The 13,820-nt window shown below is 45.4% G+C and overlaps 1 protein-coding gene across 5 annotated transcripts in view; it reads right to left on the bottom strand.

The window, feature by feature from the left end:
* Positions 1-3,201: 3,201 nt before the first annotated feature.
* The window catches only part of KCTD1 (potassium channel tetramerization domain containing 1), a 214,951-nt gene continuing 204,332 nt past the window's right edge, over positions 3,202-13,820 (bottom strand). For 4 of the 5 annotated variants that reach the window (XM_070361494.1, XM_070361496.1, XM_070361495.1 and 1 more), the window contains exons 4-5: positions 8,601-8,906; positions 3,239-4,182 (exon numbers count right to left, since the gene is read on the bottom strand). In XM_070361494.1, coding sequence (XP_070217595.1) covers positions 4,024-4,182; positions 8,601-8,906 — 465 coding nt within the window. In that variant the 3' untranslated portion in view covers positions 3,239-4,023. Of the gene's footprint in view, positions 4,183-8,600; positions 8,907-13,820 lie in introns of all 5 variants that reach the window. The other variant, XM_014481474.2, reaches the window with a different exon arrangement.

Raw genomic sequence — 13,820 nt, 5'->3', positions numbered from 1 at the left:
AATAATGCCAACTTCACTGAGTTTCTACAAGGACTGAAGAACATCTATAAAACCCCAGTGCAGTGCCTGGCATAGAGTAGACTGGAATGGAGGTAGACTGAGTCACAATTGTCATTTACACACCAGGATTTACACCTTTATGATCAAATGATATTATGACTAAAAGCTTGCCTTAAACATCCAGAGGTTATAAAAGTCATGTTCTCACACAATTTAGTTCTGGTGCCATCACTTATGAGACAACCTAAATGGAATTTTTCTAGACTATCTCAAACCGTTTCATTATTTTCATAATATTCAGAGTGACACACTGCACAGATGTCTTGCGTGGTCTGTACATTTTGGGGGAAAAAAACAGTTCATTCTAACACATACATTTAGAGATTGCACATAAAAATCTAGATTTCCAGGTTTTTCCAGGAAATTGAGAGGTTTAAGGATACAGGCCTCTTGTTCTGCTGGAGAACCTGCTGGAGTGGAGGCGGGGCTGTCCCTTTGAACCGGTCACACATGCTGGTGTCTGTCTGCCTCCTGATTCCTGTGACTCACTTGGCCCTTGTAGGCATCTGAGTTTGTCACCCTAACACCCAAAGTGATGTCTTATTTTCTCATACATCTTTGGACTCAGCTCTTTGCCTGGTTAGTAGCTTTTTGAGAAGTACACTTTTATAATCACCAAGGTAATGACTGATTCAGGAAAAGATTACCAATGAAAGTTAAAACCATTCCGTGAAAGTGTGAATGAAGTACAGGGCATTTCCAATCTCACAATTTCATCCCATAGACTAGTTGTTGACTACACAGGGAAGAGACGCTTTTACATTGGAGAAATCTGGTGACTGTGACCTCAACTGAGTGTTCAGAATTACCATCCACAAAGGGAAACCACAACTGACATGCAATAAGATCTATAATAGCAAAAAATAAAAACAAAAAATAAATTTATCATCACCATCATGGGCCAGACAGACCCTTGTGATGTGATATATTGAGGAAGTAACATCAGCTATGCAGTCTTCTTGCAAAAAAATTAATCTGACTCTACCAGTGAAGAACCAAGCAGACAAATCCAGATTATGCAACCAACTCCAGAACAACTGACTTACTCTCTTCAAAACCAATCTCATGGAACACAGGAAAAGAAAGAAAGAAAAGATGGGGAAACCTTTCTGAATTAGAGTCTACAAGACATTAGTAGTCAAAGCAGTCCTGAGCCTTGATCTCACCCTCTATGGAGAAAACAAACAGCTATACAGACCCTTGCCTAACCACCCCCCACTCTGCCCCCAGTGGCTCAGTGGGAAAGAATCTGCCTGCCAATGCAGGAGATGCAGATTTCTGGGTTGGGAAGATCCCCAGGAAAAGGGAATGGCTGCTCACTCCAGTATTCTTGCCTGAGAAATCCCATGGACAGAGGAGCCTGGCGGGCTACAGTCCAAGGGGTTGCAAAAGAGTCAGACACGACTGAGTGACTAAACACCACCACCATAAAGATCCTTACTGGGACAACAGGTGAAATATGGATAACTATATATATTGTATAATTAAATGCAGGGCAAAAAATAAGATTGTAACTCCATTACATTTTGATTGACCAGCTCTCTGCTGAAGTACTTTGGTATCCAGGAATCTATTTCACTGTAAGGCCTAAAACTGTGAACATAACTTGTGATGTGTTTGCTCTGTTGAAATGGATCAGAGTTTCTGTAGGAAAAAATGTGCAATTGGGTTGGAGTTGTATAAATGGGCCTAAGAGCTCAGAAAAGAACAAAGGGCACAGAATTGCGTGCAGGGTTTGGTTGGGACAATACTAACTGCCCGGAGAGAGTGCTGAGTAAATGTTAAGTGATGACAATAAGCAGCAGAAAGTCCCAAAGCGGAGCCTTTGCTTTATTGCTTTTAGGAAATTTTGCCCACGGAGAGTGGATTACCAGTAAAAAATCATACAGCAATTTCATTCTCCTTTCAGCAGACGCAGATGACCAAGCAGCCAGTGGGAGCAACCCTGGCTGTCTCCACCTGAGACAGTGGTGTATTAGTCTCAAATAAGGAGAAATGAAACATGTGAAAGCCTGGCTGGCAGTCATTAGAGTAATTCCGTGTTTGGGCTGCCTCTGTGTTTTGGGGCGGGGTGGGGGGGTGGTGATTGGAGCCATTAACAGCTTACTTTTAGTTTCAGAAGCCACAGATATTTTCATTACTAGTGTCCTCAGGCATAGACTTTTTAATTTAAAAAAAGAAGGAAAGTTCAGGATGGAAATAGCCCATCACCACAGGAACATCTCTGCAGCAGAAACACATTATAGTTTGCCTGTCAATCTTATCATCCGTCACGCCAGGTTTCTTTTTGAGGGTCTGGAATGAGGAGGAGGAAGTGGGGAAGAAAGGTGATGGCAGGGCTGACAGAGGGGCCTCCAGAATCACTACTACGCTGGAAAAGCTGAGGGCTCAATTCCCAAGTGGTATCGACATCTCGGGTTTCTCACCTCCCTGGCTGATAAGAAACTGATCATTCTGAACCTGAGATTTTCCCTACTTCTTCCAAAGCCATTAATACCCTATTTTGAGGATTCTTTTGGACAGGTGTTATGGTAGATTCAAGTTGGCTACAAATTCTTGGTCGCCTCCCCAGTGACCAAGGATGGGTTTCATTCCCCTTCCTTCCTTGAATCGGGGCTGGCTCCATATCTGCTAAATTAACACATCCCTGCAGAAGTGCATCGAGCAGTTGCAGGCCTGGCCTTCCAGGGGACCTTGGCTTCCTTCCCTCCTCTTAGAACCCAGCTCCCAGGCTGGCTGGGGCCCAAGCCACTCGGGGAGGCCCATGGCCAGCCAGCAGGGATTGGCAGCACCAAGGGGCCATCATAGCTATCCATGCCCCAGATGACATCGTGTGCAGCCCAAGAAGCCCAGGCCAGGCCAGTCCACACAAAAGGAGCCCAGAATCTGGAGAGAGAATAAAACGGTGCCCTCGGCTGCTACGTTTGAGTGCGGTTTGCTCTGGGAGTTGACTGGAATTGGTAAACTCGCAAGAAAGGTTTATCTTGCTCACCAATGCAGAAGCATGGGACCCAAACCTTACTAATGGGAACAGAACCATTCAGAACAAGGGTCAACATCCTTATTCTCGAGTGGGTTTTGATCTCAACATTGGGTTCAGCTTTTGGATCTCTTTCTGACACTCCACACAGAAAATTTTACAATAGAAAAATTTCATTTTACTACAGCCTCATCCCAACACGTGTGTCTCACACAGACCTTATTTTTTAAACAGAGTTTATTGTATTTAATACATTATAAAATTTGAAAAATTGTAGGAAAGCAGCAGACTCAAACTGGAGCAACTCTAACAAGGAATAATTCTGGCCCCTTTGCAAAACTGATCAGTTTAAAAACAAAGTAATGTTCACATCGGTGAGGCGGACAAAAAAGTGTGACTTCTGTACAAACTATATTTAAAATTTCATGTCTCGCATCTTTCAAATGCAGTGTGCTCATGAGAGTTTTTTGTTTTTTTTTTTTTAAGTTCTGCTCGGTCCCCCATCTAAAGAGAGACATGAAACTTCCATATGCAGAGAAATGCGATTCTAGGTGTTTTTGTTTTCAAAGGAAAAAGAAAGACAAAGGAAAAAGAAACAATGGATGGCTGTTGGCAATGGAAACCGTAAGGAGATTCGTCCTCATTGCTCATGGCTTGTTTATTGGTCAGAGGCCTTGGGAGGCCCAGGACACTTCACGGCCATCACAGCACCAACTGTAGCTACCACCTTTTTTCTTTTTGCATTTCCTACCTTTTGACATATATATATATATTTATATATTTTTTACACCTTGAGGATATCACTATTCCAATTGTTCCCATATGAATACAGGTGTGGTCTCTATTGGATATAAATGTGTCTTTTATTCAACTTTAGGTCCAGGACTCAGTTTGCTGTCCCAACTGCACATAAATGTCCCTTTTTGTGTTTGCGTTATTTGTCGTGTATGTTTTTCTCCTTTTGGCAGAAGAAATACATCCATCTAGTCCAGAGGCTCTTGCTTTATCCGGATGACAGAGGGTCCACGGGGTGTCCGCCTCAGTTCCCGCCGCAGGACGTATTCGCTGAACTGAGATGAGTCCACGCCTCCCCCACAGGAGCCCACGACTTCAAATCCTCTTTGCTGCAACCTCTCGAGGACCTGTGAGGGGTCGAGACAAGCATCTGGTTAGCGACCAGCTAGGTCCTTTGGCCACGTAAACAGCCCAAAGACTGTCCCACAGTTTGACATCATGCGCAGCTTGAATCCATCTTATCCAAGCCCTAAGTCTCTCTGAGTTTCTGTTTTCAAAGACTCTGGATTCCAAGGCAGGAGGGAGCGAGCACACGTTTCTAGTACCTACAATGTGCCGTCGTAAGCTAGCTCCACGGGTGCCAAATTATTCACTCATTACAACCACCTGGCAAAACAGGCAGAGCTGGTCCACTTGACAGATGAGAAAACTGAGGCTTACACCTAGTAAGTGATGGAACTGGGTTTCCAACTCAGGTCTCTTTGGCCTCAAATCCCATGTTTTCTGCAATGCCATCTTGTCGGCAGAAAGACAGGGTTCACATTTCAAAGCTCATTTACCACTAACATATCCGGTGAGATGATAAAGAATATGGAGAGACAGTGATGTTATCTGAATTTACTTCATCAGTGATTCAGCCTCAACTCATCCACGCTTGATTCAGCCACTGTTCTAACTGCCTGACACTGAGTTAATATATTTCAGCCTGGAAGACCGATGCAATTTCAACAGCAGAAGAAATGGACTATTAAAGACAGTCAAGCTTTATCTAGAGCTTTTCAAGCTGTGGCATTTGAAATAGATTTATTGCCTAGTGTGCATCCAGAGAGGCAAGAATAAATGCAATGGTTATTTATATATGTCCTATATTAGAAAACATCTAAAAATTTCTCATATAATTAATAGATATTTATAATATAATCTAATTTTGAAACCAAATACCTAATGCCAGAAAGATCCCTGGGTTTGTCATTACTTGTCTGACACTCTTGAATGCAGGGAAGAATTCTTGCAACTCTTACATACACAAAAATATAGGAAACTGATTCACAGCAGTATGTTTCTTTAGGAATCTAACAAATATTAGACTTGCAAATGTTCCCTGCCAGAATTCTGGATATAGTTAAATTATCTCTACACCACTCTAAAGGCAAGATGATTCAATCATAACTTTAAAAAAATGCCCGGCTCAAATTTTTTATTTTTATTTTGGGGGTTAAGTGAAATATTATCAAATAACTTTCAAAATGTGAATATACAGTAGATCCCTTACTATGTCTTTTTTTTTAACTATTATTTTTGGGGTGCCTACTTTTACATGGAATATAATCTGCTATTTTGCAAAATAGCTAATTAGATGAGACTGGAAAGCAAGAATATACTTTCTAAAAATTAAAACTTCAAATGTTGGCAAATTAAAAAAAACCCAAGCAAGTCCTTATGAGAACAAAATGAACACTCTTCCCTGCAGCATCTACTTCTGTACATGAATTTACAACGCATATGCACACCAGGCAGCAAAAGGACACAATGAAGAAAACAACCTCTAGGTTTAAAAGTAAGACATTAAGATGTGGTGGCAGCTGAGTAAAAAGGTGAAGAACCACTCACTCTAAGATCTCCCCAGTAAAGGCAGGAATGTAGCTTGTCAGCAAAAAAACACACTAGTTTGCTCGGCCAAACCACAGCCTTGGAAAGGATTCACCTTGATAAGGAGAGGAATTAGGAAGGTAGAGGAAGTTGAGCAATAAAGAACTTATCTCGGATATCGTTTGTCTCTCAGTGTTGTTAGGTTGTTGAATTCCTTTTATAAGGACATTTCTAAGCTGCCTCCCCAGAGGATCTAATATGCATAATATGATAATTATTCAATACAATCGATCCAAGGTTACCTTGGAGGTGGTAAAACTTATTCCCGTGTAATGCAGACAGCGTATGCTTCTTGGCCATTCTTCTTTAAGTATCAACTGGTTAACAGCAAAGTTCCCTAAAGTCAGTGATCATTTGGGAATATTGAAATCACTCTGGTAGATACATTGCTCCTGTGCCTTAGCCTGAAGCCTCTGAACACCTAGAGGACTGGGCCTGTCCTCTAGATGGGGCAGGAGCTAGTATGGCCATGTCGTATGACAATGTTAACCCAGATGAAAACCCACCTCTGATCAGACTTGAATGATGGGGCAACATGTCAGGCTTGTGAATGTCTGATAGTTATTCAGGGGCAGGGCCCTGGAGAAGTGATGAAATGCTCCTAGAGAGAGCGGGGGGCAGGGCACGGGTGGGAGAGATTTCAGGGCTCTGGAAGCCCCGCTCAGGAGTGGCACCGGGTGGCTCAGCTGTGCCTCTGCACCTATGTAGCCCAGGGCTGCATCTGGGGTGTGTACCTTCCTCCTGCACACCCAGCGCTCAGGGTCGGCCAGTCTCCTGCTACTCTGCTCTCAGCCATCTATTCACAAAATTCAAAAATTATAAACAGTTGGGAAACCATCCTTAAGAGGCAGAATGGTAGAGTGGGTGCTTCTAGTCTTGGAGTCTGGGGGGAGTTTTGTTGGGTCAATACTGAATAAAGTCATGGGTCCATTCCAATGAAATCACTCCATGGATTTCCACTGAGTTACACAGACCTGGAGTCAAGACCCAGTTGTGCTTTGTTTTCTCATCAGCAAGACACGGAATTAATAGTGCCTACCTGTTAGGGTTGGTGTAAAAAGACAAAGCACTTGGCCCAGGGCTGGCACACATCAGTTACAACAGTGATCACACCCGCTGGTGTCTAAGGCACGTGGCCCCTCACACTGTGTAAACCCAACTTCTGAATTCTGCCCTTAAGTCTTCTTCTCCTCCCATAAACATCTCTACCTCAAAAGATGCTAATTCCATTCATCTCGTTTCTCCATCAAAAATCATAGTCATCCTTGGCTTCTATCCTGTAGCTCACAGCCATTATCAGAAAACCTTGCCAGCTCTACGTTCAAGATATTCACGGTGGTCCAGTGGTCAGGACTGCACTCTCTCAATGCTGAGGGCTTGGGTTCAAGTCCTAGTCAGGGAACTAAGATGCCCCTAAGCAGTGAGGGGAGTGCCCCCAAAACAGAACAAACAAAAATTACTTTGGGAATTCCCTGTCAGTCCAGTGGTTAAGACGCTATGCTTCCATTGAATGGGGGCAGGGGTTCAGTCCCAGGTTGGGACACTGAGATCCCACAAGCCTGCAGCAAGGCCAAAAACATTTTAAAAATAAAAATGAAAACAGAAGCTGAAATTTGTTCAAGGCCATGGGACAATTTTTAAAAAAAGATTTATTTATTGATTTGGCTGCATCTCATCTTAGTTGCCCTGCCACACGTGGGATCTTAGTTTCCCAACCAGAGATCGAACCTGAGTCCCCCTCACTGCAAAGCAAATTCCTAAATGCTGGACCACCAGGGAAGCCCCTCCATACAACAATTTTAAGACATCATTCAGTACTCTGTTCATCAAGCCATAATGGCACTCGTGAACATGTATGTGCTATGGCAAGTGTGTGCCTGCTTGATTTTGTTAAAGTGTGGACTAGTTTGGGAACAGGCATTGGAACACCTGCATGGCACAGCTAAAAGAAAAAGATATTCAGAGTCGGACACGTCTCAGTTATTGCTCGGACCCACTTTCTAACTGGTCCCCCTGCTCGCCCTGGTTTCTACCTGCCGCTGGAGTATTCATTTTCAAATACGAGTTACAACATGTCGACTTGCTCAAATCCTCAAATGACTTTCCATTTGACTCACACAAGCGAGGGAATCAAGCCCCAAAGAAAGCAACACGAAGAATCCCAGAGTGCTTCCCACCCTCTGTGAGGCCCTCCACTGTCTGTACAGGGGGGCTCGGCACTCCCCACCCCACCTTCACTGCCTTCAAGCCTCACTGGTTTTCCCGATGTTCCTCAATACATCAAGCACGTGCTCCTACCTGGGGAGCCTCAGGACTAGATGCCCCCACCCCTCCAGGATACGCAGCCCCAGGCATCCTCCTCTCACTACCTGCTCAACACTTAGGAGGGTGACTGTTCGCCCGGCCACCCCACTCCATTCTCATAACATAAGCTCCATGAAAAGGCAGCTGTGGTCTGTCTTCTCCCTCTGTATCTCCAGTGCTCATACCAGCACCTGGCACATAACAGGTGCTCAGTAAATGTTTGTGGAATGACTGAATGAAGGCCATGGAGCAGCAGTCCCCAGCCTTTTCGGCACCACAGACTGCTTTTGTGGAAGAGAGTCTTCCCCACACTGGGGGAGCAGACGGTTTCAGGAGGATTCAAGCGCGTTACATTTACTGGGCACTTCATTTCTACTATTATTACATCTGCTCCGCCTCAGATCATCATGCGTTAGATCCTGGAGGCTGGGGACCCCTGCTGTAGAGGTGTGAAGAGTTTACCAGCCCAGCAGAAGTGCTACCACGTGAGGGCTCTCCAGCACTGTGGAGGAAACGCACCCCATAAGGACAAGAGTGAGGAGCAGCCCCGAGAGGGACCCTGGCGGCCACGCAGCGCGTGACGACGCGGTACCTGGACTGAGTTGAGGTGACAGTAGCCATTCAGCGGAAACCTGATGACGTGCGTCGAGTCGTGATTCCAGCCCGCGTTGACGGAGTTGCACATCACGTCGCCGATCTCTGGGAACACTTCTTCTATCAAGGATTTGTCTCCGCTGAGTGTGATCCTCTCTCCGAGGTCTGGGGCCACACGCACCACGAGGCACTCGCAGGGCCTTGAAAAGCGACCACTTTCTCTGTCCTGCTTCCATCTTTCCATCTCCAACAGCATGGGCTGAAGCTGAAAATATTTTGCCTCTTCATATAACAAAGTGTAGTCCTTAAAAGAAAAAAAAAAGGTATCTCATACTTAAAAATGCAAACATAAGGTACTGAATATGTCCACATCTAGGGGGGTGAATTTCTTACCTCTGTTATTTTGATATTCAAATCTGGGTGTAAATTTTTTATTTGTAGAGACAATTTGCATTCACTCATTCTTGCAGTGATTATAATAGGAGTTAAGAGTAGTAACTGGGCTTCCCAGGTGGCACTAGTGGTAAAGAACCCGCCTGCCAATGCAGGAGACACAAGAGACAAGGGTTCGATCCCTGTGTTTGGAAGATCCCCTGGAGGAGGGAACAGCAACCCACACCAGTAGTCATGACAGGAGAATCCCATGGACAGAGGAGCCTGGTGGGCTACAGTCCATAGGGTCGCAAAGAGTTGGACACGACTGAGTGACTTAGCACACAAGAGTAATAAGGGGTAGGGGGGACACCTCCATGAATTAAGTCCTACCATCCCCATAGTTACCCAGTGATTTGGGAATCGTTTTTATTCCCATTTTGCAGATGAGAAAACTAGTGTGTGAAAGGATTCACCAAGACTTCTGTCTTTTTGTAGGAAAATGCCTTTGAGTATTTAAAGCTTGATTGTGTTGTTGAGAATCCACATTATAACCTCAGGATGGAACATGTACGTGTGTCGAGGTGACAGAGGCATAGCTGTGCCCTATTCACCCCGAGTCTACGCTCCTTGCCACCTGCAGTGGCAGCTCTAGGCCTTCTCGAGGAGGGGGAAGGGCAGGCCCACCCTGCAAGTGGGGGTGGAGAGCTAGGGAATGAGCGCCTGCTTTTACTTATGGATGGGTGAGGGTTTGAGAGAGGCTGATGGATGATGCGCTGACCCCTGCCAGCCCTCAGTGCCCCCATCACAAAGCGAGAGAGGCGACAACCTCCGGCCCGGGCTCCTGCAAGACGGTGGTGCAGTCCCCAGTGTTCACCGCCCCGCTGTTTACAACAGCCAAGACGTGGAAGCAACCCCAACGTCTGTCGACAGAGGAATGGATCAAGATGTGGCACATATACACAATGGAACATTACTCAGCCATTAAAAAGCATGAAATAATGCCATCTGCAGCAACGTGGAGAGACCTAGAGATTGTCATACTGAGTGAAGTTAAGTCAGACAAGGAGAAATAGCAAACGACATCCCTTATATGAGAAAATCTAAAAAAGAAATGGCACAAACGAACTTATTTATAAAACAGACTCACAGACTTAAGAGAATGAACTGGGGGGAGAATGGGGTGCAGGGGTAGTTAGGGAGTTTGGCATGGACATGTACACACTGCTATATTTAAAACAGATAAATAACAAGGACCAACTGTATACCACAGGAACTCTGCTTAATGTTATGTTGCAGCCTGGATGGGAGGGGTGTTTAGGGGAGAATGTGCATGCTCAGTCATGTCTGACTCTTTGCAACCCCATGGACTGTAGCCCACCAGGCTCCTCTCTATGGGATTCACCAGGCAAGAATACTGGAGTGGGTTGCCATTCCCTTCTCCAGGGCATCTTCCTGACCCAGTGATCGAGCCTGAGTCTCAAGTCTCCTACACTGACGGGTGGATTCCTTACCACTACGGCCACCTGGGAAGCCCTTGGGGGAGAATGGACACATGTCTATGTATGGCTGAATCCCTTTGCTGTCCACCTGAAACTATCACAGTGCTGTTAATAGGCTGTACTCCAGAATAAAATAAAAAGTTAAAAAAAGGAAAAAAAGCAGTGCAGGAAAGGAAACTAACCTACTCTGAAAGCACAGGAACCCAGTCTTCGGGAGTAGTTTCTTCTTCTCATCTTAAAAAACTCTATTAACATACATACAAGCCACAGAACGGGAGGACAAGAGAGGCTGAGCGGGAGGCAGAAGCTTAGGAACAATGTTATCAAGCAGGTCAATATTATGTCTAAACGTAACTATGGCCACAATCATTTCTGGCTGTAAGATACGTGGGTGCTTGTCCAGACACGCTGGCTGAGAACATTTTAATCACTGACAGGCATGTTGCCTTCCTTCCAACTGGCTGGAGCTGGCAGGCGTTGCCCGGGGCCTTGCAGGGAGAGCCAATGCCTGAGCCCAGGGCCCGAGTGCCACCAGAGGCCTCAAGACGGGACAGGGCAGGAGGGAGGGTCACCACGGGGGAATGCTTTATTTGTCACTTTGCTCTTTTTTGCAAATAGCAGCGGTGACACTATTCAAGCCTTCCAGAGAAAACAGTTTGGAGGAGCAGGAAAAGAACAAGCGAGCCCCTGCTGGATCACTGCCTTTGGAACAGAGAAACTAGGGCCGGGTAGAAGACACGATTGTGGACGCAGGTCAGCAGAAGGGGCTGCTGCTCTACTGTCGTCTCCTAGCAACCCCATCACTACGGGAGCCCCTCCCATCATCTCATTTCACCTGCTCTGCCTCCTGACTCACAGGAGCTGCTGTTTCGTTTGGTGTTGAAAACCAAGCTGAGGTGTGGCCGCTCTTAGGGCAGAGCTGAGCCCCTCAGCCCAGCCCAGCCTGAGGGTAGGAGTGGGGTCTGCGGGTTCCTCCCAGTCCACCCGGGGTCTCCACTACTGTACCCTGGCCGACTTTGAAGGCCACCAACTGTGAAATACCGACCTTAGTACTTACTCATCAAGATGACAGCTCTCAAGGAAATTTAAGAACATTATTGAGAGTTAGTTACACAAGCAATAGAAGCGAGACCTTCTGCTACTGCTTTTTATTTCTCTGTGAGATTTAATTACAAATTTTAACACAAGAAAGAATCTGGACTTCTGAAAGGATGCCATCAAGTCTTTAAATCTTTTCTTTTTCTTTAAATGCTTTTATTTATTTTTGGCTGTGGTGGGTCTTCACTGCTGTGTGGGCTTTTCTGTAGTTGTGGTGAGCAGGGGCCCTGCTCTCTAGTTGCGGTGCACGGGCTTTGCATTGCAGTGGCTTCTCTTGTTGCAGAGCGTGGGCTCTAGGGTACAAAGGCTTCAGCAGTTGCGTGAGGGCTCAGTAGTTGTGGTTCCCGGACTCTAGAGCACAGACTCAATAGCTGTGGTGCACAGGGCTTGTTGCTCTGTGGCAAGTGGGATCTTCCCGGATCAGGGATTGAACCCATGTCTCCTGCACTGGAAGGCAGATTCTTTACCACTGAGCCACCAGGAAAGGCCAAGTCTTCAAATCTTAAAGGTGCTCACAGCAATGTTCTTGACCAGCCTTGACCCTGTGCAGGAATCCTTTCTAACATCACTGAGTCATGACCACTCAACCCCTGACTGAATGTTTGATGCTTATAACCTAACAAGGCACAGGATTTTCTTTGTTTGCAGCTCTGATTATTGTAAATGTCTTCATTAGAATGACCTGAATTTCCTGTTAACTTCAACTTACTTGTTCTTAATTCCACCCTCTGGAGTTTCAGCCATCTTAATCTTTGACAAAGCCTTTGACTGTGTGGATCACAATAAACTGTGGAAAATTCTGAAAGAGATGGGAATACCAGACCACCTGATCTGCCTCTTGAGAAATTTGTATGCAGGTCAGGAAGCAACAGTTAGAACTGGACATGGAACAACAGACTGGTTCCAAATAGGAGTACGTCAAGGCTGTATATTATCACCCTGTTTATTTAAGTTATATGCAGAGTACATCATGAGCAATGCTGGACTGGAAGAAACACAAGCTGGAATCAAGATTGCCGGGAGAAATATCAATAACCTCAGATATGCAGATGACACCACCTTTATGGCAGAAAGTGAAGAGGAACTCAAAAGCCTCTTGATGAAAGTGAAAGTGGAGACTGAAAAAGTGGGCTTAAAGCTCAACATTCAGAAAACGAAGATCATGGCATTGGGTCCCATCACTTCATGGGAAATAGATGGGGAAACAGTGGAAACAGTGTCAGACTTTATTTTTTTGGGCTCCAAAATCACTGCAGATGGTGATTGCAGCCATGAAATGAAAAGACGCTTACTCCTTGGAAGGAAAGTTATGACCAACCTAGATAGCATATTCAAAAGCAGAGACATTACTTTGCCAACAAATGTCCATCTAGTCAAGGCTATGGTTTTTCCTGTGGTCATGTATGGGTGTGAGAGTTGGCCTGTGAAGAAGGCTGAGCGCCAAAGAATTGATGCTTTTGAACTGTGGTGTTGGAGAAGACTCTTGAGAGTCCCTTGGACTGCAAGGAGATCCAACCACTCCATCCTGAAGGAGATCAGCCCTGGGATTTTTTGGAAGGAATGATGCTAAAGCTGAAACTCCAGTACTTTGGCCACCTCATGTGAAGAGTTGACTCATTGGAAAAGACTCTGATGCTGGGAGGGATTGGGGGCAGGAGGAGAAGGGGACGACAGAGGATGAGATGGCTGGATGGCATCACTGACTTGATGGACGTGAGTCTGAGTGAACTCCGGGAGTTGGTGATGGACAGGGAGGACTGGCATGCTGCGATTCATGGGGTCGCAAAGAGTTGGACACGACTGAGCGACTGATCTGATCTGATCTGAATGTTTGACAAGTTAACCCTTCAAACATTTGAAGACGACTGTTGTGTCTTAATACTATTCAGGCTGAAAATACCCAATTGTTTCAGCTCCTAATCATTTGTTAGGACTTCAAAGTTCTTCAACATCTGGTAGCTACAACTGGCCCTTAAACAACACAGCTTTGAACTACATGGGGCCCACTTATAGATGGGATTGTCCCACTAACTATGTACCATGATGCTACAGGATCTGCGGTTTGGTTGAATTTGTGGATGTGAAACTACAGACACAGAGAGCCAGCTGCATGCAGGCTTGGAGCTCCTAACCCTCACACTGTTCAAGGCGCAATGGTACTTGAACTTGTCAACAGCCTTCCTAAAACCCAGACCAGAATGGAACCTAACATTTCAGACATGCTCTAACAAGCGCATCACACAACC

Source organism: Bos mutus, chromosome 24, assembly GCF_027580195.1.
Source record: "Bos mutus isolate GX-2022 chromosome 24, NWIPB_WYAK_1.1, whole genome shotgun sequence".
Classification (NCBI taxonomy): Eukaryota; Metazoa; Chordata; class Mammalia; order Artiodactyla; family Bovidae; genus Bos; species Bos mutus.
This window is presented reverse-complemented; position numbering and strand designations above follow the sequence as displayed.